This window comes from Sarcophilus harrisii, chromosome 4 (genome assembly GCF_902635505.1).
Source record: "Sarcophilus harrisii chromosome 4, mSarHar1.11, whole genome shotgun sequence".
NCBI classification, from domain to species: domain Eukaryota; kingdom Metazoa; phylum Chordata; class Mammalia; order Dasyuromorphia; family Dasyuridae; genus Sarcophilus; species Sarcophilus harrisii.
This window is the reverse complement of record NC_045429.1, coordinates 101,167,861-101,193,190: the sequence shown is the minus strand read 5'-3', so window position 1 is coordinate 101,193,190 and position 25,330 is coordinate 101,167,861. Positions and strand designations below refer to the sequence as shown.

The 25,330-nt window shown below is 38.1% G+C and overlaps 1 protein-coding gene across 2 annotated transcripts; it reads right to left on the bottom strand.

Annotated features, from left to right (window-relative positions):
* Positions 1–1,609: 1,609 nt before the first annotated feature.
* Positions 1,610–19,152, bottom strand: IL19 (interleukin 19). 2 transcript variants are annotated; one of them, XM_023501928.2, is made up of 6 exons: positions 18,959–19,152; positions 14,406–14,590; positions 13,567–13,632; positions 5,897–6,049; positions 3,459–3,533; positions 1,610–2,370 (listed from the first exon to the last, which is right to left on the bottom strand). In XM_023501928.2, the coding sequence occupies exons 2-6, from the start codon at positions 14,547–14,549 to the stop codon at positions 2,272–2,274; spliced, it is 537 nt and encodes a 178-aa protein (XP_023357696.1). In that variant the 5' UTR covers positions 14,550–14,590; positions 18,959–19,152; the 3' UTR covers positions 1,610–2,271. The 2 variants fall into 2 exon arrangements, with proteins under 2 accessions (XP_023357696.1, XP_031793122.1); XM_031937262.1 differs by lacking the exon at positions 18,959–19,152 and having other exon boundaries at positions 14,406–14,808.
* Positions 19,153–25,330: the final 6,178 nt, after the last annotated feature.

Below are 25,330 nucleotides of genomic sequence, written 5' to 3'. Positions count from 1 at the left end.
GATGAAAAGGAAAAGGGGAACATGCATGTGGAACAGAAGATGATTCAGGGAAGAGGGGATAGCAGGGGAAGGAAGGTCTAATTCTAACTTCCTCATTTTCCTTTTACCATGCTATACCAGGAAGAACATTAGTCAAGAAGAAAAGCAGTCTGATTCTCTATCCTGCTTTCTCATTAATTAGCTCTGGAATCCTGGATGAGCTTCTGCTTTTCTATCCTCATATTAGAAACAGAATCAAATACTGGGAAGGGACCTCAGAGGTCATTCATTGAGCCCAACCCAAAATGGGAATCCTCATTATCTGCTAGGCAGCCAGTTCCACTTTGGGATCAATCTGATCAGGATAATGTCATATGCAGCTTGGTTATAGCACAATGGTTAGAGCACTAGGCTGAAGTCAGCAAGACTTGAGTTTGAATCCAGTGTCAGATATTTCCTAACAGTACCACCTGGACAAGTCACTTAATCTCAGTTTCTTCATCTGTTAATGGGGACATTAATAGTACCTATCTCCCAGTGTTATTGTGAGGATCAAATGAACCAATAAATATAAAGTACTTAGTATAATGTCTGCTTATATAGTAAGTGACATGTAAATATGTAAATGTAGCTAGTAGTAAAATTGGTGGTGGTGATGGTATAGTAGTAGTATGATGAGGAGGAGGAGGATAAAGAAGAGGAAGAGGAGGAAGAACAGTAGTAGTAATAATATAAATGATATTACTAGAGTCAGAAAAACCTGTCTGAGTTCAAATTTGACATCAGACTATTATTAACAGTATTTGTTGTTTAGTCATGTCAGTCATGTCTGACTCTTTTTGACCTCATTTGTGGTCAAGATATTGGAGTGGCTTACCATTTCCAACTCTAGCTTATGTTACAAATGAAGAAACTGAGCAAATATGGCTAAATGATTTACCTACCGTCATAAACTACTAAGTCTTGGATGCCAGATTTGAACTCAGAAAGATGTCTTTCTGCCTTTAGTCCTAGCCCGCTCTGCACTATGGTTTCACCTAATGGCCCAATTAACAGTGTGACCTTGTGTAAATCTCTCAACCCCTGTCTGCCTTAATTTTCCTCATTTGTAAAATTAAGAGCATTGGATTCGATAACCTCTAAAATTCCTTCTGGGTCTACTTCTATGATCCTTTGTAATATACCTTATAAACCTTATAGTACTCTACAAATGTTAGTCATTATTTTGTCATCTAGAGGAAATGGTAAAGGACTAGAGCTGGAATTAAGAACTGAGTTCAAATCCAAGCTCAGCTAGTACTAGTTGTATCATACTACGCAAGTCACTCAATCTTTGTTTGCTTCAGTTTCTCAACTGTAAAATGGGGATAACAATAGCACCTATCTCCTGGAGGTATTCTTAGGGTCAAGTAAGATAATAATATTTGTAAAGTATTTTGCAAATGTTGAAGTGGTTTATAAAAGTTATGATTATCATTACAATATTTGAAGATATGTATCAGATAGCTATCTGAAAGGTGAGGGAAGGTTAAATTACATGTACTCTAAATTCCTTTCCAGACCCAATATTGTACAAGTCCCAGCTTCTCTGCACAGTCCCATCTGCAAAGAACACACTTCCCTTGGGATGATGAAGAACAGAGTTTATTTAAACAGCAAATACTTTGTACAATATGTACTACCCAGATATTGCCCAGCTGACATCACAGACATGGAACAAACAATGTCACAATAAATTATAGGGAAGCCAGGACCACAGAGATGGCAAGGAACAAAACAGGGAATTTTTCAACAAGTACATGCAAAAAGCATAAATAGAATAGGAAGCTATTTGGCAACTTTAAAAGAAAGACAACTTCCAAGTGGGACTGGACAGCCTAACACCGGCCAATAAAATCCCATGTCATGGCCAGGTTTCTCTCCTTCCCCTATCCTGCCCTTAGCACCTCCCCATATATCCTGTCAGTGAAAATAAAAACAAATCATTCTATATTGTCCTGATAAAAATATTCCTGTGTAGACTTGATACTCTTCCTATCGTCCTTCCCTTACTTTATACCCATCCCTCTCCATTCAGATTTGGCCTATCACTGATACTTTTCCCACATGCCCTGAATTTTTCAGCTCTGTCCCATTTTCAAGAAAATCAAATAGATTTTTAATGAGATATTGTGAAAGGATTATTCCTTTGCAACCTGTCCTGATTTTGGTTTTTAGAAAGTGTAGATGCCAATCTGTTTAGACCCCTAATCTTTAGCTTTCTTGCAAGGGTAGAGAACTGTTCTTCAGCCATCATTTAGTAGTAGCTTTAGGTTGGTAGTTTCTGCTGATCCAGGATAACAGGATGTCTAGTTCCCCCAGAGACTTAATTGCTGCAGCTTTGACTTCCATCTGGAATAATAAATAATAATCATCTATTACCAAACTGACTATTGAGCACTTTATACTTCCCAAAGCATATTTCTCTATTCACCTTCTTCATGTACAAAAAATGAGGGTTAAACTGGGTGGTCTCTAAGGTCCCCTCTGGGACAGCTGGATGGTATTGTAGAAAAAATACCCTTCCTCAGTCAGAAGGACTCATTTTCCTGAGTTCAGATCTAGCCTCAGATACTTACTAACTGTGTGACCTTTGGCAAGTCATTTAACCTTGTTTGCCTCAGTTTTCTCATCTATAAAGTGAATCAAAGAAGAAAATGGCAAGCCACTTCAGTATTTTTGTGAAGAAAATCCCAGATAGAGGCATGGAGTGTCAGACCCAATGGAAATGATTGAATAACAAACATAAATATATACTCATATGCACAAGACACATATAATATAATTTATTTATATATAAAATATACACAAGTGTGTGCATGTGTGCATATATGTATGTGTGTGTATATATTTCATTCTGGACATATCATTTCATTATCATAATAACTTCCTGATGAGGAGATTCCTCCCTCTACTACAAGATATATGTGCCTAATAAACAGATCTGAGTAAGCTCTAGTTACAGAATTGCTAGAAGGCACTGGGAAAGTAAATAACTTAACCATGGTGAGTCATACAGTAGTATGTATCAGAGGTGAATCTGAACCCAGCTCAGCTCTTATTTCTTTTATACATGCTGCCTCTCCTTGCCTCCCATAAATAATTACAATTCTTTGATCACCCCTCAAGGTCATTCCTTCATTCAACAAACATTATCAAGTGGGACTCTATTCAAAATAGGAAGCATAGCTAATGAGTGGCAGAGTTCTATTTTGGGTCTTCTCTCTGGGGCTCTTTCCAATTTTTGCAACCTCTTTAAATGCTTGCCATGACCAGCTTTCATGCTAGGGGCTGGAAAATATGATACTTGAAGCTGCAAAAATCAGGTAGTTTGGTGTTGGGAGAACTAATAAAAATTCCAAATGAGAATTGCATTAGCATAGGAAGGAGGTCTTTGGGGCCCATCTGTGTCCATACCCTCCAGTTCCCGGTCCAATTACCTGCTCATAATTTCTGACAATAAGTTGAAACTTGCTAGTGGTTTCTTTTCGGCAATAACAGTTCTTCTGACTCCGCTGTGGCAAATAGGGGAAGAAATCCCAAGTGATGAGAATGATCTGAGCCTGAGTTTATCCCCAGCACATACCTATATTCCCTTTCCCCAAATTCCCCAATATTATCCACCCCACAACCCAACATTTTCCCCCAGGGAAAAGGACACAGGTGAACAAATGCTGGACTTTCCCAAAGAAGGAACTTAAATCAGTATCTCTTAAGAGCCTATGATGTACCAGGCACTATGTTCACCAATGGAGAGAGAGAGATACAAAAATGAAATTATCCCTTCTCTGGTAAAGTAGGAAGAACCTTCAGTTTAAGGATTACTTCCTGTGTGTGGCTTTGGACATCACTTCATTTCCCCATGCTTCAGTTTCCTCATCTATAAAATAAAGTTGTTGAACAAGATGGCCTCTGAGGTCCCTTCTAACTATAGATCTATGAATCTACATCTAATAGGAGGTTATGTTATATATATATATATATATATATATATATATATAATAAATGCAAAACTACGGGGTCATAGATTTTGAACTAAATAGTACTAGAGAGGCCATCTACTCCAGACCCTTAACTTTATTGATGAGGAAACTGAAATCCAGAGTGATATAGTTATATGCACATGGTCCTGCATTTGGGGAGAAGGAGCATCAACATCTAGGAAAGTAAAGGAAGATTGCTGAGAAGTACAATTTGAATTTAGTCTTGATAGAAGATAGGTAACACAATAGATTGCTGGAAGACTGAGTTCAAATACTGCCTCAGACATTAACGGTATGACTCTGAACAAGTTACATAATCTTTGCCTCAGTTTTCTCATCTGTAAAAATAGAGATAATAATAGTTCCTTATGGTTGTTTAGTCATTTTCAGTCATGCCTGATTCTTTGTGACTCCATTTGAGATTTTCTTAGAAAAGATACTGGAGTGGTTTGCCATTTCTTTCTTCAACTCATTTTACAGATGAATAAATTGAGGCAAACAGAGTTGAATGATTTACCCAGGATCACATGACTAGTATTTGAAGATAGATTTAAACTTATGGATATGGGTCTTCCTTGTTCCAAGCCTACTGTGCCACCTAGCTGCCCACTTAATAACATTCATCTCCTAGGATTGTTGTGAGAATCTCATGAGATTATATTTGCAAAGTGCTTTGCAAACCTTAACATTAATACAACTCCTTGACAGTTTTAAAGAAGTTCAAGGGACAGTTAGTTGATGCAACAGATAGAGCACCAGTCCTAAAGTCAGGAGGACCTGAGTTCAAATCCGACATCAGACACTTAATACGTCCTAGCTGGGTGACCCTGGGTAAGTCACGTAACCCCAATTGCCTCCTCCGGGAAAAAAAAGAGAGAATTTCAAAAATACTTTCCTAGCCATTATCTCATTTGGGGTTTTACAATGTCCTATAGTTTATCAATAATCCCATCTGGCAAATGAGGAAACTAGGCTCCAAGTAATAAAATGGCTTGCCCTAGTCCACCCCTTAGAGAAAAAAATCAAGAGTAGAGCCTAGATGTCCTGATTTTTAGTCCAGCATTGGGTTTTTTGTTTGTTTGTTTGTTTGTTTTTTGCTATCCCATGATGAGTTCATGTAAAAGTCTTTGGTTGAAAATATACAACTCAGAAGGATTTATCCACAATCTGGAAAGGAGCTAGGACCAAAGAGGAAATCCCAGAGAATCTATAATTTGGACTACTGGTGTAGCAAAGCTGGATTCCTCAGCACTCATTCTTCCCTTCCCTCCCCCCTCCATTATTTCAACACCATCAGCCAAATTTCTTGGTTGTCAAACAGTCTTCAGGAATCTAATTCTAAGAAACTGGTCACATTCTCCTACCTTTCTGAGGGGCAGAAGGGCTAGGGAGTTGAATACAGGCAGAGTAAAGACTAAAGGGACACGGAGAAGTATCCACTGATGGTCTCCCCAGAAGGCAGTGGGATAAGGAAATGCTTGTATGAAGCAGAATGAGTTGTCTTTAGTCCTAACTTTCAATTATCCTTCAGAAGCACTATATTGTAGTGGGAAAAAGCCCCAGTCTTGGGATCAAAGAAATTAGGTTCACATCTCAGTTCTAGGACATACTTTCTATCTGACATTAACCAATTTATTTAATATTTCTATTACTCAGTTTCTTCTATAAAATGGGAATGTTATTGATCTGTCTAATCTACCTCACAGGACCAAATGAAATAATATATATGAAACTCTTCCCTAGCTTCCCCTCTCCTCTCTAGCATGGAGCTCTGTACCTAACTGGGACAATAAATATTTGCCAGATGGATGAACAAACACAGCCTGGCTTATTTCCCAAAGGAACAAAATAGGCTGAATATGTTTAGATGCTGAATAAACGAGCAGGTTACTCACACACTGCTCCAGGGCATTCCGAATGTGGAGGAAAGAATTGGCGATGGTGCTGAGACCCCTCTGGATTCTGGGGTCTGACTCCTCGTGATTCCTGAAGACCTTGTCCACGTAGAACTGTAGGACATCTTTGGTCATGCAGCATACATCTGAGGACTAGAGACAAAAATCCTTCTCATTTCTTGGAGAAAGCCACCAGCCCATGGAGTCCCCATGAACTCAAATACCACTACAACTAAGTTGGGACCAGTTGGGTTATGCAAATTTGCTGAGAGGTTTTTTTTTTAATGGGATTTCTCAGTAGCTTCACTCTTCACTCCTATCAGAGTCAAAGAAAGAAAGAGGAATAAAACAGGGTTCGGCAGAAGTGGGGGATGTTGAATTTTTCTTTGACTCATTTGTTGTGGTTCAGTTGTTTAATTGGATATGATTTTTCATGATCCAGTGGACTGCATTGTCCTTGGGATTTTCTTGGCAAAGATACGGGATTGGTCTATCATTTCTTTCCAGGGGATTAAGGCAAGCAGAGTTTTAAGTGTCTGGTCTAGGATCACAATAATAAGTGTCTGAAGCTGAATTTGAACTCAGGTCACTCTATCTTCTGAGTCACTTCACTACTCCCTTGAAGGGAATCTATAGGTCATCTAATTCATTCAATGCAGAAATTATTTCTATAACATCTCAGGCAAATGTTCATCTGTTTTCTGCTTGAATACATCTAGTGATTGGAAATTCCATTACTACAGAAGGCAACCCACTTCATTATTAGATAACTCTAACTGTTTCTGCAGTTGCATTGTAGAGCACATGTAATATCTACTGTTACAGGACACTGAAATTGCTGGATTATTGGAGTTCAAGAATTCTGAACATAAATGAACCAAGGCAATCTGGTATCTGCACTGTTTCCCCAATATTGTGAGCCCAAGAGAGCAGGGTTCTGGAGAAGAAAAGGCCAGGTCAGGTTGGAAATAGAGCAAGTGAAAACTTCTATGCCGATCAGAAGTGGGGTAGAATTATAAGAAGACAGGACAGAACAGCAGAAGGGATAGGAAGAGAGGGGAAGGAAGAGGAAAGGAAGGTTGCAAGTAGTCTAAAACTAGCTCTCTGCCACATTCTGCTTTCTGGAGCTATGCAGAATAAGTTTAATCTCTCTTCTATATGACAGTTCTTTGAAGACCTCAATCATATTTCTCTGAAGACTAGCCTAGACCTTTGTTCAGTCATTTTTTCGGTCATGTCTGACTCTCTGGGCCAGCATATGGGGTTTTCTTGGCAGAGATGTTAGATTGATTTGCCATTTCCTTCTCCAGCTCATTTTATAGATGAGGAAACTGAGGCAAACAAGGTTAAGTGACTTGCCCAGAGTCATACAGCTAGTGTCTGAGACTGGTTTTAGACACAAGACAAGAGTCTTCCTGATTCCACATCAGGCAGAGCTCTATCCACTGCACCACCTCAGGTAGTCAATTAACAAATATTTGAGAGCTTACCATGTGCAAGATTCTGGCTAATTGCACTAGACAGAGATTCCTATGACAATGTTTGTGTCTAAGACCCTTCACCATAATAGTCATCTTACTTTGGACAAACTTCAGTTTGCTTTTAAAATGTGACCCCTATCCCCATCCCCTCAACTAAACACAATACTGAAGTTGTGATCTAATCAGCCCTGGGCAAAGTAAACATTCATCTTCCTCATTTAGGACATTGAAACAGTCTAAAATGAAATTACTTTTTTTTTTCCTAAAGCATTAACTTTGCAATTTTGACAATAATCAAGCTTCCAGCCCTAGGACAACCAGGCTGTCCAACTCCTCTCTCCATCCCATTCTCCACTGATTCTTCCAGACCCTGTTTTGTTTCCTTTTGCTAGCCATGGCCTTCTGTTTTAGGCCACTCAGACCTTTTCAAATCTTGGTTCTTTCAGATAACATATTATTCTTCCTAATGTTGTAACCTATAAATTGGATAAGCATTCTTCATTCAAATAGGTGATTCTTTTTTAATTTCAAAAACTGACATAAAAGGAATATGATAAATTTTAGAGAGAATTTAGAGAGGTAGGAAAACTGGGACACTACTGCATTGTTGGTGGAATTATAAACTGATTTAGTCATTCTGGAGAGTAATTTGGAACTATACCTAAAGGGCAAGTAAAGAATCTGTTGAAGTCAAATGCAATTCTTTGCCTTCAAAATCTTGATCAGATTATCTCTTCCAACCTCCAGTGGCCTGTTCTTTTTGTCAGTTTTTGAAATTAAAAAAAAAAACTAAGTGCCCTTTGATGACCAATACTATTACTAAGTCATTATCCCAAAAAGATCACACACAAAAGGGAAAGGGCCTACATGTGCAAAAATATTTATAGCAGCTTTTCCTGGTGGCAAAATTTCAGAAATTGGGAGAATGCCCATTAATTGGGAAATGGCCAAACAAGCTGTGGTATCGGAATGTAATGGAATACTATTGTGCAATTAGAAATTATGAACAAACCAATTTCAGAAAAACCTGGAAAGACTTGTATGAATTAATGCAAAGTGATATGAACAGAACCAGGAAAATATTATACACAGTAGCTGCAACATTGTATGATGATCAATTATGAATGAATCAACTCTTCTCAGCAACACAATGATCCAAGACAAGCACAAAAGACTCAAAAAAGGAAATGCTATCCACATTCAGAAAAAAACCTGATGGACTCTGAATGCAGATTGAAGCACATTTTTCCACTTAATCCTGTTTGTGAGTGTATGTTTTCCTTTTGATATGTTTCTTCTTTCACAACTATGACTAATGTGGAAATATGCCTTACATGATAGCACATGTATACTCTATATCAAATTGCCTATCATGTTTGGAAGAGGAGAGGGAAGGAGGGAGAGGAAATTTGGAACTCAAATATTGTTAAAATGAATGCTAAAAATTTTCTTGGCATGATTGGGAAAAATAAAATATTGTTTTTTTAAATCTTACTAATAAAAACCTCTACATTTACTCAGAGCTCTTAAGAAGAAAAAAATAACCATATAACCCTAGTTGTTTTAGTCAGAGAAGTCAGACCTCTTGTCTTTCTCTCTGTACCAAATCCTAACTATTCATTGGCTCCCTACATTGCAACTTCTTATTAGCAAATGAGACTAAACATGGATTACCTAGAAGCTATGACCTGTTATTGTTTAATATTAAAATAAAGAGCTAAGATCAACTCCAAGAAATAGAGAAATTATGTGGTTACCTTACCACTTAAGTCCCCTTTCTAAGTAACCCTGGTCACTGGTCCACACTGCTTTTGTTCCTTTCTTTTCAAATCTACCACTTTGTATCCTGGCTCTTTGAATTCTCCCTGGAATCTTGGTGTTCATTCTGATGATTGCAAATCCAAGTAGTACCATTCAGATTCAAAGAACTTCATCTTCCATCCTGTATCACTGCATATCCCAGAACTCAGATTACTTCCCCTGCCCGTTCTCCTACATAACTTAGAAATAATAATACATCATTCAATACTTCTCTAATTATTCTAGATGTGTTTTTTTCTCTCCTACTAAATTAGATTGTAAATGTCTTGAGGGAAGGAAGTATATCAATTACTTCTCCTCTGTTTTCCCCTATCCTACTTAGCAGACCATGAATTTGCAATTTCCTCTTTAATCTATTTGGAGTAGGGGTAACATTGAGGCTGGATGTCCAGAAATTTAAGAGGAAGAAACTATCACTAACACCAGCAGCTGAATTATCAATTATTATGTCTCTCTTTCTATTACATCTTCATATTATTGTGCAGTACTGATAGCTCAGTCAACTACTGTCAAAGGGTCCAAGAACAGAACACTGAATGACACTAAACTGAGTTAATATTTTTAAAAAAATAACTCTAGGCAGAATCCTGAAGATGCAAAAGATTACTGCTATTCTGGAAACACTAGTTCATCAGTGACCAAGACAGGACTCCAAGATATTTAGCATCTCATTCAATACCTTTTAAGTAACTAGAATTTCCAGATGGAAGCCAGTATCTAATCCTCTTATTAGATGCTTCAGTGCAGTTATAGTCTTCTAAATAATCATACCTTAAGTCACTTTTAATGACCATAGATGACTATATGATATAGATATAGATTTTTCAAAACCCAAAATCTCTTACAGATTTCCTACCAATTATAAGCAATTATAACTAAAAAGCTGTAACAATAACAAATCACATTCTAGATTGCTTATGCTTTATAAAATACTTTTCCTTACTTTTAAGATGTTTACAGAGAAAAAGACTGAAGTTCAGGCAAATAAAATGACTGTTCAGGATCATATTATAACTGAACCACAAGATTTGAACCTTGATCCCTTGATTGTAAAAGAAAAAAAAGCTATTGTACTCACCCCTGTACCCACATTGTCTCTTGAAGTTATATTTCAACTGCTGTAGATCATCCCAACAGTGATTTGTGTCGGAACAAGTATATTGTTTTAGTTCACATGGACGTATCCAGTGGGAACACCTCAAAGCAAAAATATGTCCCCACTAGCTCAATCCGTCTTTCTTTTGCCATCCACAACATTACGATGGGGCAGATCAGAATCTGGCTAACTATGCTAGACCCAAATCTGCTTTTCAGTGCCATGATTTGCCTGACTCAGGACAGAAAGCCTTAGGCCTCCTATTAGCATGTTGGCAGAGGAACCTCAGTGAACTGGCTGGGCTGTAGTCCCACATTTACTCAAAAAAATGCACATTCCAGGCCTCCTGCTGAGCCCAGCAGCTGGAGAACTGTTTTTGAGGATGCTAGTCCTTTTGGCAAGGACTAGATCAGAGAGATGAATAACTCTACCCAGTTATCTATCTTCATTAACGGAAAACAGCCAGAGCTAGCAGAGCTGAGGAGGCCTCCCAGTCTGTTTCCCTAGGCTAAACAAAGCAAACCAAAAAAAAATCCTTCTCAATTGGAACTTGGAAAACATATACTTCTTTCCTTGGACCAGGGTAAGCTAAAGATCAGGCACTCTGGATCTTTCAAAGACAGGCTTTTTTGATCAAGTAATCCAGAGCCTACTAAAAACCTTGGGCCAGACAGAATAGATGAATCCTAACTCAGGCACATGATTTCCTCCAATACTTGGATACTCCACTCAGAACTTCAGCTAGATTGGGATCTTTCCCAAGGATATTGACGTGGGGATGATGGCGGTGAAGGTGGGAAGGGGGATGGCGGAAGAGGAGGGGGTAGTAATACTTTCTCTCTGGTTTTTCAGAAATTGCTCTCTTTTTGCTTCCTACCTACCTCTCTACTCCTTGCCCAGGGCAGATCTGCTAGCATAGTGTATAAGGAAAGGGAGGTTCAAACATCAGAAAGTAAAGGAGTGAAACAAGAAGTTGGGGGGAGTGAACAGAGAGAAAATAAGTATTTGTATGGCACCACCTAGATCCCAGGCACTGTGCTAAATATATTTTACAAATATGGTCTCATTTGATCTTCACTACAACCCTGGGAGGTGGGTGTTATTATCCTCACTTTACAGATAAGAAAACGGAACCAGAGGTTGAATGACCTACCCAGGGTCATATAGTCAGTGTCTTAGCTCTTCCTGACTCCAAGTATAATGCTCTAGCCATTGAACCGCCAGTTGCTTCTAGAGAAGCCAATGTATTGCTCCCTTTTACAGTATATCATGGGGTAGCTAGGTGCTGCAGGGTATAGAGTGTTGAGTCTGGATTCAGGAAGACTCATCTTCCTGAGTTTAAATCTAGCCTCAAAAATTAGCTATGTGACCCTGGACAAGTAAGTCACTTCACTCTGTTTGCCTCAATTTCCTCATCTATAAAATGAGCTGGAGAAGGAAATGGCCAACACTCCAGTATCTTTGCCAGGAAAACTCCAGAGTGAAACATGACTGAACAACAACAAAAAACTCATGGTCAATCTGTTTGCTCTTAAGTCTCTGTTCTTCCTTCAATTGCTTTTGCTGTAAATGAAAAAAAATTCTAGTTATGCCTCTGTCTCCACTAATAGCTCATCTCTACAATGTAGAAATCATTCCCTGGTCTCCAAAAATCAGCTCACAGTGGATCCTATTAGCTCACAAGCTTTCTATTACAAGTTGGGAATAGACTATATGGCAGGAATCCCAGGACTAACCAGCAAAATTCTTAGAGGCTTATCATCAGATTGGTCTCAGGATGATGGATTTTTGGATCATAGCAAGAATCAAAGTATTTCTATTTAGTCAAAGAGGCATTGTGATCTGCATGGGGGCGGGGTGGGGGAGAATACTCACAGTAAAGAAATCAGGGCCAGTAAATGACTATGAAATATGAAATGAAGTCTCTGGACAACCATAATAAGTAAGTAAATTTCCCCGTGTTGATACTCTGGGATGAAGCCCTATGTAATCTCTACCCTGGCTATAATTCAATGAAAAGATTTATGAAGTAATACATTAGTATACATAATATAGCAAAATATAAAGCTATTTTATGTAGATTTCATTTAAATTAATTGGAAAATAATGGTATTTATTTTGTTTCATATGGAAATTTTTCTTTATGGAAAATGAAATTTTGGATGTCAAAGCTGGGAATCTTAGAGCAACTGTCCCTTTTGTGGTGATATCATACCTCAAGGAGAGAAGAGCCAAATCCTCAAATTCAGACCATATCAGCTGCCCTAGTGAATAAACAAACTCTAGTGCTTCCCACTTACCTCTAGGATCAAAGATAAACTCCTTTATTTGGTATTCAAGCTCTTCAGAATCTGGAGTCAACCTACCTTCCCAGTTTTATTATATTTTTAACATAGAATATAATCCAAAACTGCATTTATTGTTGTTTTGTACACATTGCTCCATCTCTGGTCTCCACACCTATCCCCTATTCCTGGAATGTTCTTTCTCACTTCCATCTCTTAGAATCCTTAAGATTTTGCTAAAGTACCACTTCCTATGTGAAGCCCTTCTTTATCTCCCAGATGCTCAAGCTTTCATTCACCCGATTATTTTATATTCATTTTTATTTCTACACTGAAATGTGCAAAGTAGAGAATCCACCACAAACGTTCACAAGAACTATTAATGTCTGCTACATCACATTGTTTTTCTTTTTTTTTTTTCAGGTTGTGACAGATACAAAACACGTTAGAGAAAGGAGTCTATGTCTACTCACATAACAAGTAAATGTTGGATTTGGGACTTTAGAATCAGGTCTCTTGAATTCAAGTCCAGTGCTTTCTGGACCTTAGTTTCTTCATCCATAAAATAAATCATATAAAAAGATATGGCTGACCTGTTTCCCTCTCTAAAACCAATGATCTCTACAGTATTGCAATTTTATCACTATAAGCTCTAACTGAATAACTAGTTCTATTTAATTAGAAACTGAGTTTATAATTCTGGATTCTAGAAGATAATTGGCACCTTGTTAACCTGGAGAATTCATCCCTAACTCATTGGTTTGGGGTTAAATATCGGGCTAAATTCTGCCAGTGAAAAACATTGCCCTCTGAGCAAATTTCAGAAAGGTTCTAGGAAGTTCTTATCCTCAGGATACAAATTGATTTCAACCTTCAACACCCCTAGGTTGGCAAAAAGGCTAGGAAGGGAGAGAAGGGGGTTTAGATGCTGAGAGCAAGGACCACTGGAGTTTGTCCCACATAAAGATTATTTGCAGAGGGCAGTACCGTGATGTTGTACAGGGTCTCAGATGCAGAGAGGATGGTGATATTCTGAAAGCTGTCCTTTGCTTGCTACAAAGGGAGACATAAGAGAGAGAGAAAAGAAAGTGATGAGCAAATCTGAGAGCTTGAAGGTCATCTAGTTCAACTCCTCATTACACAGATAAGCAATCTGAGGCTGAGACTGGTTGATTGGTTGGACTGGTTGCCCAATTTTAAGTGGATAGAAAGAGATTCAAACTTTTCTGACTCCAAATCCAACAATCTTGTTGTACTGATAGAGTGCTGAACCTGGGTTTGTGAAGAATAGTTTTAATTCAATCTCAGCCATTTACTTGTTGAGGGACCCGGAGCAAGCTGTGCTATCTTCTGTTTCTTCATCTATACAATGGGCCAATAATAGAACCTACCCCAGTATGAGGCTTGAATGAGATAAAATTTTTAAAGTACTTCACAAACCTTAAAGTGCCTTATAAATCCTAGCTTGCTGTTATGATATTCTCCTGGAGTCTGCCAGGAGGCACTTGTTTTGAATAATGTCTGGAGTGGATCTATTACTGCTGTTGTTCAATTGTGTCTGATTCTTCGTGACCCTATGGACCATACTATCCATGGGGTTTTCCAGGCAAAGATACTGGTGTGGTTTGCCATTTCCTTTTCCAGCAAATTAACCCATAATTTATATGGGTTAAATGATCTGTACAGAGTCATACAGCTAGTAAGTGTCTGGATAAATTTGAACTCAGATCGTTCTGATTCCAAGCCCATTGCTCTACCAAGTGAGCCACCTAACTTCTTAGAGCATATTTGTACCCACTCCCATTCCCACCTGAAGCCATACTTACAACTGCAGTTTTTATTCCTTGAAAGCTCTTTTCCATGTGATGTATATCCATGGAAATCAGACACCTCCTGAGAGACCCGGCATGTGCTAGCCACAGAAAAAGGATTGCACACAGAAGACAGAGAGGAAATCCAGAGAGCTTCATTGTCCTGAATGAGATGGGAGGTAGCTAGCCAAGTGGAAATACTTGAAAAAGAAAAATGAAAAAAAAAAATCCTCCATCATCTCCTTTCTTAAACTTCTAAAACAAAAAGCATTAGAACCAATAATATGCAGTCTAAAGAAACTTCATAAAAGCATGTGTTCTAATCTGCTTTCTTGAATCAATTACATTTCAGTTCCTCTATTTCCCCTCTCCAATTTATTCATCCCAGAGCATGATAAAATGTTTTTAATTCTCAGACAATATATTTGTCTAAGCATCGCTCTGGGTATGAGTCAATACAGCTTACTTTGTAAAAAGGAGTTGGAGGTGGGTGGAAAGACTCGTGGTTTATCACAAGTAAATAGGAAAAAACAGAGTTTTAAAAATGCCCTGGGAATTAAGCAACAATTCAATTAAACAGATATTTATCTTGGAGCCTTCTATGTGTAAAGCCTTATATCAGGTTCCAAATGAATTTTGAAAAGCAATAAATGCACATCCACTATTCCCCTACTCCCAAATGCATTTGGAAAAAAAGGTAAAAGGAAAGACATAACAATTATGTTTTAAAAATCATATCTCACCCCCACACACAAAGAGTCAAGATCCTGTCACTTTATAGCCACAATGTCTCTTTCATTTTATTCAGAATTAAAATTGATTGAAGACAACCATGAAAATCCCCCCTCTCTATGCCCCCATGTATACATACACACCAAATGAAATGGGAAAGGCAATAAAATATCGCTTCTCAACATAAGAGATGTAATAGCAGAAGGATTGCTGAGTCAGCCTTAGCAAATTACTTCTCTCTGGATCTCATTTTCCTCCTCTGTAAAAAGAGAGGTGTGATTCTCGAGGCACCAACTAGCTTTTCCACTCTGGACCTTCTGATATGACCTTCTGAGAGACTCAGGAGGCTCTATTTTCACTTCACCTTTGTCTTTTGAGATCATACACTGGAATGATTTTCTTTTTGTCTCTTGTCTCTCTGTCCTTTAAACCATCTGTCTCTCTGTCTGTCTGTCTCAGTTTCTCCCTTTGTTTTTCTCTTTGTCTATCTCTGTGTGTCTCTGTCTGTCTTTCTCTGTCTCTGTCTTTATCTCTGTGTCTCTTTGTTTCTCTGTCTTTGTCTCTTTGTCTCTTCCTTTCTTTGTTTCTCTCCTTCTCTCTGCTTCTCTTTCCCTCTCTCTGTCTATCTCTGTCTGTCCCTGTCTGTCTATCTCTGTCTCTGTCTTCTCTGCCTCTGTCTCTCTGTCTCTCTGTGTCTGTGTCTGTCTGTCTCTTGTCTTCTCTGCCTCTGTCTTTTTGTGTCTGTTTGTTTCCCTCTCTCTTTCTCTCTCTCTCTCTCTCTCTCTCTCTCTCTCTCTCTCTCTCTCTCTCTCTCTTTTTCTCACTCTATCTCAGTAAAACATCCCATTGGCAAAAAATCAAAGTCTATGGATATGGCATTAGTGCTTTCATGTGTTTTGGATATTCTTCCTCTTCCTTCCTCAAGTGATGATCCACATTTTTCTTCTCATTTTCAGCCTTTGTGGGGCAGGAGTCCAAGAAGAGCCTCTGATTAAAAATCTCTAATGAGGAGAACCCCACCATCTCCCGAGACAGATTCCTCTACTTATAGATGGCTCGAATTGTTAGGTAGTTTCTCTGCCACTGAATCAATATTAGTCTCTTCTATATTTCCTCTCATTGCTCTTGGCTTTCCCTTCTGGGACAAAACAGAAATTCATCCATCTTCCAAATAACAACTTTTGAAATACTTGAAGAAAGCTATTCCTTTCTATTGAGTCCTCTTTTCTGGGCTAAACATGCCCAATTCTTTCCATTAATCACCATCTGACATGGATTACTAGGCCCTTCACCATGTTGTTTGCCCTTTCCTGGATGTTCTGTAGCTTATTAATAACTATTTTTCAACTGAAGTGCCCAAAACTGAATACAACACTCCATATGTCATCCAGCAAAGTCAGAAGACCGCAGAATTATCACCTCCTTATTCCTAGAAGCGCTGACTCTCTTAATGTGACCCAAGATGACATTAGGCTTGTTGACCACCATATTACATTAGTGATTGTGTTGAATTTTTAGTTCACTAAAATCCTCAAATCTTTTTCAGAATGACTGCTAGCTCACCCCATTTCCCTCATCTTTATTATTGAAAAATTGATTTTTTTGGCTTCAAGTGTACCCAAGCTTTACATTATCTCTATTAAAATTTATCTTGTAAATTTGTCCTAATGCTTTAATCTGTCAAGATCCTTTTGGATCTTGCTCCTATCTTACAGAATGTTAATTTTCCTTCCCAACTTTTATGGCATCTATAAATGTAATACATATTTCATCTATGCCTTTATCCAACCCATTGATTAAACATTAACAAATATAGAGTCAAGCACAGATCCCACTAGCACTCCACTGGAGACCTCTTGCCATGTGGACATTAAACAATTAACAACTATTCTTTAGTCCAACCATTGATCCAGTTCCAAATCCATGTAATTTTATTATTGATTATTCCACATCTCTCTATCTTCTCCATTATAATAGCATATAATATAGTATCAAAGTCTTTTTTAAAATCTCAGTAAAGTCTATCTCTAGTACAGATATCTACTTAGTATCTTGTCACCAAAAAAAAAAAAGAAATAAAGTTAATCTAGCTTGATCTCATACTGATTCTTTATATTCTTTGTACTCCTGTCACCTAAGACAAATCTTACAGAGAACAGGTGTTTAATGAGGCAGCTAAGTAGTACAGTAGATTTGTCTGCCTCAGTTTCCTCAACTATAAAGTAGGGATAAGAACAGCACCTACTTCCTAGGGTTGCTATAGGGATCAAATGAGATCATATTTGTCCCTGGCATATAGTAGTGCCATATAAATGCCTGTTTCTTTCCCTCTCCTAGAAAGACAGAGAGTTGTAGTGGAAAGAACATTGAATTCAGAATCAGATGACATAGATTTGAATGCCAACTATTTTCATGAGTTTTTTACAGTTTCTAAATCTACACATTGAGAGACATAGGTGAAATGCTTTTTCTCTGCCCCAAATCCCATGATTCTAAAATGAATTGAATTAAATTGAGTTACAAATCCTAGATGAAATAAATTCCTATCTTTTTCTCTGCTTCTTTCTATCTCTCTCTGGCATGGAACAAAAATATATCACCAGCCATTTCAGTAAGATAGAGAATTCCCTGCACAGAATTGCAGTTACAGCACTGGAAGAGAACTGAGATAAAGTCAACTTCCTCTTACAGATGAGGAAACTGAGGCTTTGAGTCACTAAACGACTTGCCCAGGGTCACACAAATAGAAAGTAGTGCTCAAAATTTGAAAGTAGTTCTTTAAACAGTGCTCTTTCAGTTACTCCATTGAGTACACACTGATTTTAACATTTAAAATATGCTTAAAATGAAAGTTCTAAGAAGTCTACTGGTTCAGTTTGAAGCATAGGTACATTTGATTCACCAAACATTCATTAGGGTGAAAAATTGTGCTAAACTCTAAAGATCTCTGATCTCTTCCCCAAAAGTCATAAGCCTATTAATTTGGATTTAATAATTAATTATTTGATAGCCCGATAATTTAACAATTAATAAATTAATAAATTCTATTAATTTAGAATGGAAAGGAATATCAGAAACCATCTAGTCTAGCTTCCTCATTTTACAGCTATGGAAACTGAGGCCTAGAGAGAGTAAGTAAGTCGCCTAAAGATACACAAATGATTGGTGACCAGCAGAATCTGAATCTACAAACTCTAATCCCAAATCCATTACTTTTTCTACAGTGATCCTCTACCCAAAGAAAATGGCTTGACAAAGAACACTCGCCTTCCAGTAAGAAACTTCCCTAGAGCCGTGGAAACTTGCCTGCTCCTTTTAAAAGTTGACAGAGATCATTTTAAAAAAACAAAAGACAAAAAACAAAAAAACAGCACACAGAGCTCATTCCTAGCCAGATAGCCCAATCTTCACACCCACCCATGTCGTGCTGAGATTGCTGGTACTTTTCTATGGAGATGATTGTCTCACTGAATTCATATTTCAGAATATCTCGACCCTTTCAAAAGATGTTGTCATTATTACTTTTCTTCCACCCTTTATTGCTCTTAAAGAAATTACTTAGATCCTATCTCCTATTTTTTAAAAATGACTAGGGAACTGCTTGATCTGATCCCTCTTCCACTTTTATTTATTTAAAGAGATACTAATGGACAAATAGGATCGTTTTCTCTGACTACATAATCTATGACCCAAAATTATAGAGAACATTAGGCACCTGTAAAAGAAAAACCCTAAGGAAAGACATAAAGATTATAGAATAATTCCATCCCACTAAGAAGGATGGGTTTGGATGGCAATGAATAAAATCAGCAGATGGAAAAATGTGGGTGTCTTACCTCTGAGCTGTTCCAAGCTGTCTGACTTGTGGTGTGTAGCATCTGGGGAAGGCTGGTCACTTTTATGCAGGTGGCTAAGAGGAAATACCACTGAGGTGTGTTGGGTGGGTCTGTCCTTTGGAAAACTTTTTTTCTCCCTAGTTTTCTCAGCATCTCTTTCCTTAATTGTTTTCTTTTCTTCTTCTTCTTCTTCTTCTTTTTTTTTTTTTTTTTTTTTTTTGATACATCAACTGATTAATCATTATTTAGAAATTCCGCTCCTTCTTCTGGGTCTTGACTTGCATTTTCTAAGGAAAATGAACTCCTGGTTCATATGCAAATGAGACTTTCCTGCAATCCTACAACCACAGTGAAAAATCTAAGTTAAATCACTTTCCCCTTTCTTGCGGCATGACACCAACAGCGTCCTGCAGGCAAACTCCAGTAACAACTCTTGCCAAACACACCCTTCTGCCAACCAGCTCCCGTGAAATTCACTGCTGGTGGAATCTGGCCCTGCTTAGTAGCCTCACGTAGGACAATCCAGATGTCTTTCTGGAAGAATACATATAGATAGAAACCACAGACTCACAATATCATTGAATGTTGTGCTAGCAAACATCTTAGGTATCATCTATCCCCAAAACATCATTTCTGACTCTTAGATCTAGCATCCTCTCTAGTACATTAGGCTACGTAAGATTCCTTCCAGTTTGGATTTGGTCTCCGCTTTGCTCCTTAATCAGTACTTAGGTGACCTTAGACAAGTCTCTTAACTATCTTTGGCTGCATTTTCCTCAATCTGTAAAATGAGAATGTAGGGCTATCTAGCTCTTTGAGATCCAAATTCTATAATCTACAGTGTCCTTTGTATGCTATGTATCTGCACGATATAATGGAACAAGGAGTAGACTTAAAGTTAGAAAGACCTGAGTTCAAATCCCGCCTCAGACTTTAGTAACTATATGACTTTGACAAAGTATTTAAATTCTCTGAACCCCATTTCTCCTCTACACAAAACAGAATAAATTATAGCATCTGCCAGGTAGGGTTATTGTAAGGATCCACTGAGATAGTCCATTTAAAAGCATTTTGCAAACCTGAAAATACTATATAGAATAACGGATTTAGATCAAAAGGAACCTTAGAGACTATTAAGTCTAACCCCCTCATTTCAGAAGTGAAGGCTAAGGCTTAGAGGATATGAGACTTAATCAAAATCATATAGGGAGTGAGAGAGGAAGGATTTGTACCTGGGTCCTCTGCCTCCAAAGCCCATGCTCTTTCTCTAATCATACAAATGTGTTCTCTATAATAGAGCCTACCACCATACCCCTACTGTGATTACATAAGACTAGGAAGAAAGGACTTTCATCTTTCAATGTGGCCAGGAGAGCCAAAATAATACCCAAGATCCCAGAGGTCCAGGGCAGACTATTGGAAGGTAACTAAAACTGAGTGATAATTTTTCCAATGGATATGTCACTTGAGCCTATAAAAAGGAAATAAAAAACCTTATTGGTATGGCATGGGACCTCGCTATGACCCACTTAGAGATTATCTATGTAAGACAGGATCACTTTTATTTTCTCCATTAAAAAGAAAAGAGAAATTGAGACTATGAAAAACAGAAAGGTCTAATTACAGCTACAACAGAACCAGAAGCATAAGGCATACATTTTGACTCCTAGGCTGAAAACGTTTACTTATACTATTTCTCATTCACACAAATATCAAAATATTTTCAAATGGACACAGTATGTTGTTATTGTTGCTGTCGTTCAGTCATTTTCAATCAACTTCAACTCTTTGTGACTCCATTTGGGGTTTTCTTGGCAAAAATAGGGGAAGAATTGACCATTTCCTTCTTCAACTCATTTTATAGATGAGGAAACTGAGGCAAACAGACTTGCTTAGGATCACACAGCTAGTGAGTGTCTAAGGTCAGATTGGAACTCAGAACGGTGAATCATTCAACTTCCTAGTTCAGCACTCTATGCACTGTGCTACCTAGTGGCCCCTGAATAGAGTGTACCGGACAGCAGATAACTGCTGGGGTATTCACAATATGACAGTCATTCTGATTATTTAGCACATCCTTTCACTGGGAAAGGGAAAAATGAATGAGAAATCAGATTTTTTTCCAAATAAATAAGCCTTAGGGGTAGATTGACAGAAGGTATCACCCCCAAGCTTCTCTTGAAATGATAATATAATAGGTAAATAACTGGGCAGCAATTTGGTATAAAGTGTAATAGAGTTTGGGGCTTAGAATCAAATCTGAATCTTGGTTCTGACATAGCTGTATGATCATGGGTGCCTTCAGTCTCATTTTCCATCTATAAAATAGAGAGATAATAATGATTATGTTATCTAATTCATAGAGCGATTATAGACCTCAAGGTATTATAGAATGTGAATTAATACAAGGTAAAGATGCAAAGGTAAGAGAATTCTGAGCATCATGGGGGGTTGGGGTTCTGAGATAATTAATAATTATGGTGAGTGAACAGAGATAGTAAAGAAGTCATAACATTAGTCTTAAGAGGGAACTCAATGGTCACCTAGACCAATTCATAGCAAAACAGTGAATATTGTCCATTTCTCTCTCCCACTGACCTTTGGGTCTCTTAGACACCTGAACTTTGTTCCTTCTGCCTTTAGAAACCTGAAGCTCTTAGGAAATAGTCTTTAGAAATGTCCCTACCTAAGCCTCTGCTGATGAATTTGGCCAGCTTGGTCAAGCAGACAATCTAACAAGTCCATGAGTGAAAGATCCCTCACACAGGACTCAGGAGGAGGCATTCCTCTGAATTTCTCAGGGGCTGACCTTTGGGTGCTCACCACTCCTCACCGTCTTGTAAGGGAAGGAGTAAGTGAAACAGCATTCTTGAAAGGTTTTCAATGGAGCTTCAGAAAAGGAAGCTGTCAGCAGTGGGAGAGAATGAGTATTCAAATTGGGTGAACTTGGATGGAATAGCTAAAAAAGATGATAATGGTGTAGAGTAGAAGGGCAACCAAAGAAAATGTCCAAAGTTAGCAAGACTGTGGATGCTGTGATTTTTCTGAATGCGACAGAGATCTAGATTCCTCCTAAGTAGAGCTGGTTGTTTTCTTCTGTGATCACAACAGAAGAGGCTGAACTCTTATCTGGTTCAATTCTGTCATATATAGAGAGGGGAATCTTGTATAGCTAATTAGTATCAGAGCTGGGAATCCAAACGAGGTCTTCTGACTACAAAATCAATGTTCTTTCTCATACCCCATGGAATCTGGAATATCTGTGCCCCAGCCCAAGCTCAGAAAAATAATTCCCAAGATTGTTGTTGTTTTAGTTGTTTGTCCTTTGTTCTCAAACAGAACAATGACATCAAGGAGGTGATGCCAGGACATGCAAGTGAATTGGATTTAAGTGAGTCAGAGCCATGCAAAGTTACCAGCCTCACTTTTTCCTCCAGAGCCACCAGAGTCCATTGGCCAGATATAGATCAGGAGGCCTAGAGATAGCCCTGGATGGAGGATGGAGCTATGAACCATCTAGATTTTTCCCTTTTAGGTTCAAGAAAACAGTAATAATTGGAACCTCTGATCTTGGCTAACTAATGACCGACTAAGTATTTTCCCACCAGCACCCCAAATTCTACTTCTTTCCAAACTTCTCTTTTATAGTCTAGGGAACTACCATCTAGGTCATCTTCTCTTCACCCCATATTGCCCATCTACTGGCAAATCTAGCTTCTATCTTCATAACATCTTTCTAGTTATGACCTTTTCTCAGTTCACATAGTCACCACCCTGGTAAAATCCCTTATCAATCTTTAAATAAACTATTGTGATAGCTTTCTAACCGGTCTTCCTGACCTCTCTTTTTTTCCCCTCCAGTCCAACAACTCTGAAAAGCAGTCAAAAGTCTTAGTGCAATTTTAAGTTTTAATAGCTTACAGACTTTTGAGACACCTTACAAAATTCTGTTTGACATTTAAAGTCCTTCACAATTTAGTCCTTTCCAATCTCTCCAGTCTTTTCCACTCTATTCTTCCCAATGTACTCTGTGATACAGTAATTTTGGCTTTCTTATTCTTCCCACACAAGGTTCCATCTCCAAAATCCATGACTTTTCACTGGTTGCCTCTCTGCCCTCTGAAATTCTCTCTCCTTACCTCTTCCTCCTGGCTCTCAGCTTCCTTCAAGACCCAATCCTATAATCAATCTCAAATCCTACTTTCTTTCCCAGTGGACAATCCCTTCCCCGGGCCTGATCCTGAAGAATTCTCTGAAAATCTTTCTCTCTGATATTACTTTTATTTACCTTTCTTATATTTTGTATGTACATTATGTGTATGTAGTTAATATTATGTGTATGTAGTTATGTGTATGTATTCTTTTCTATGAGAACTGAAAACAGAAACTGTGGTTTTTGCATCTCTTTATATCACCAGTACTTAGCACTATGCTAGGTACATAGCAAATGCTTGTTGACTGACTGATTGACTCTGAGTGGACATTTTAGTTGGGGTTAGAAAGTAAAGATAGAAGTTTCAGGTCTTGGAGGTCAAAGAAAAGAGAGAGAAATAGACTTGGCTAAACAGGCTAGGTTTCCATCTTTACTCTCTAGCCTGAGCTCCCTCAGCTTTCAGAAAGCAGTCCAGTTACTCATGTGATCAACAAATTACCACACTGCCCATGTTGACTCCTACACCCACAATCATTCTCTCGTGTTCAGACTGTATGTTCTGACCCAGCTTTTGACTTCAGGGCAAAGATGTCAGAGTAGGAGACTTATTGTCAGGAAGAAAAACAGATTGTGGTGTCATAACAATTGGCCATTAGCTTGGGCACGTAACCATCCTTCTCAGGCAACATTTTGAATTCCTAGGTACAGGGAAACACACACATACATAATTACATACTTACATATATGTATATATGCATATATGTATATATACATATATGTATATGTATATATATATATATACATAAACAAAAGGAATCTTTTTGCCCAAAATTATGAACCTCAGAGAAATTGCGGGATTTGATCAAGGTCACACAACATAGGGATAGCAAAGTGACAAAATAATACCAAAGCCTTGAGCCTTGTTACTTATTATTAGAGTAGAATGGAAGGTCATTATATTACCAGGCTTGGAAATATATAATGGCCCCAGAAGTTGACCCTCTAATGGTCTGGAATTTACAACTTCTAAGTTCTATAAAAATTGACTGACTCAGGGACAGTTAGGTCAGAGCCAGCGCAGGCTAGCTTGGAATCAAAAAGTCTCTTCTTTAGGAGTTTAAACATGGCCTCAGACACTAACTAGGTGATTCTCAGCAAGTCACTTAACCCTATCTTTCAAATGAGTTGGAGAAGGAAATGGAGAACTACTCCAGTATCTTTGCCAAGAAAACCCTAAATGAGATCACAAAGAGTCGAACGTGATTGAAAACAATTGGACAAAAACAATGGAGCATTTGTGTCCCCATCTTTACCATTGAACAACCATCAGGCAAGAAGACAAGAGTAGCAACTACTTTAGTCCTTTAGCAAACAGGTGCATATTGAACAATGCCAAGGAGAGCTCCCTGGGTGCCAAAATAAAATTATTAACCTCTATCCCACTCTCACCTCCACCTCCATAACATGTGTTGAGCATGAATGCGTCAGAGTTATCTCTTTACCAGAAAAAGAGTGGAGTCTCTGCCAGAGCCTCAGGCCGTATTCCATATCAAGGGAAACCCCAGCTATTCTCCAGTTCCACTGAAGGCTGACACAGTAGAAAAGAGGTGAAATTGCAGCAGGAGGGATTTGGGTTAAACTCAAGAAAGAATTTACAAGCATTTGGGTGACATGCTAATTTAGGTGGAGAGGGAGAAATCTGAAATTTTTTTTTAAAAAAGTTTACAGTAAGGAGGCAGTATAGTTTAGTGGGATGGATTCTGGATTTGCAATCTGAGAATTTAGTCTCTGATCATTTTTTGATGACTTGGGTGACTTTGGACAAATAACTTAACCTCTATGCCCTTGAGTATTCTCATCTGCAAAAGGAGAAGAAAGAATGAAATGGTCTCTAAGAAGATCTAACACTATGACCCTGGAAGTTGATCCTTTTGTTGAGAAAATGAACATGATCTTGAAAGAATACAAATAAGTATCTGTTTTTGTAAATATATTGTAAAGCATATACTTCTTTTAAACTTTTTAATACTCCCCTCAAAAAAATCTGTGATTCTATTATAGTGGTCACCCTTTACGTCCAAGTAGATCTGACCTCTCTAAGGTCTTCTGGCGATCTGATTGAGTTGTTCTGGGGAAAATGTTGGTGTTAAGAGATAAACTGATGAGCCTTCAGGCAGCTCACATTGTTACAAGAACTGCACAATTTTCCAAAGATGAGC

Bases quoted from the DNA above. Each gene is read 5' to 3' on its own strand.
- IL19 (XM_023501928.2), bottom strand. From the start codon at position 14,549: ATGAAGCTCTCTGGATTTCCTCTCTGTCTTCTGTGTGCAATCCTTTTT. The intron at 6,050-13,566 runs GTACTGCCCTCT...TTTTGTCTCTAG, and splicing joins AGACCCTGTACAACATCACG to TCCTCAGATGTATGCTGCAT. The intron at 3,534-5,896 runs GTGAGTAACCTG...TATTTGCCACAG, and splicing joins GGAATGCCCTGGAGCAGTGT to CGGAGTCAGAAGAACTGTTA.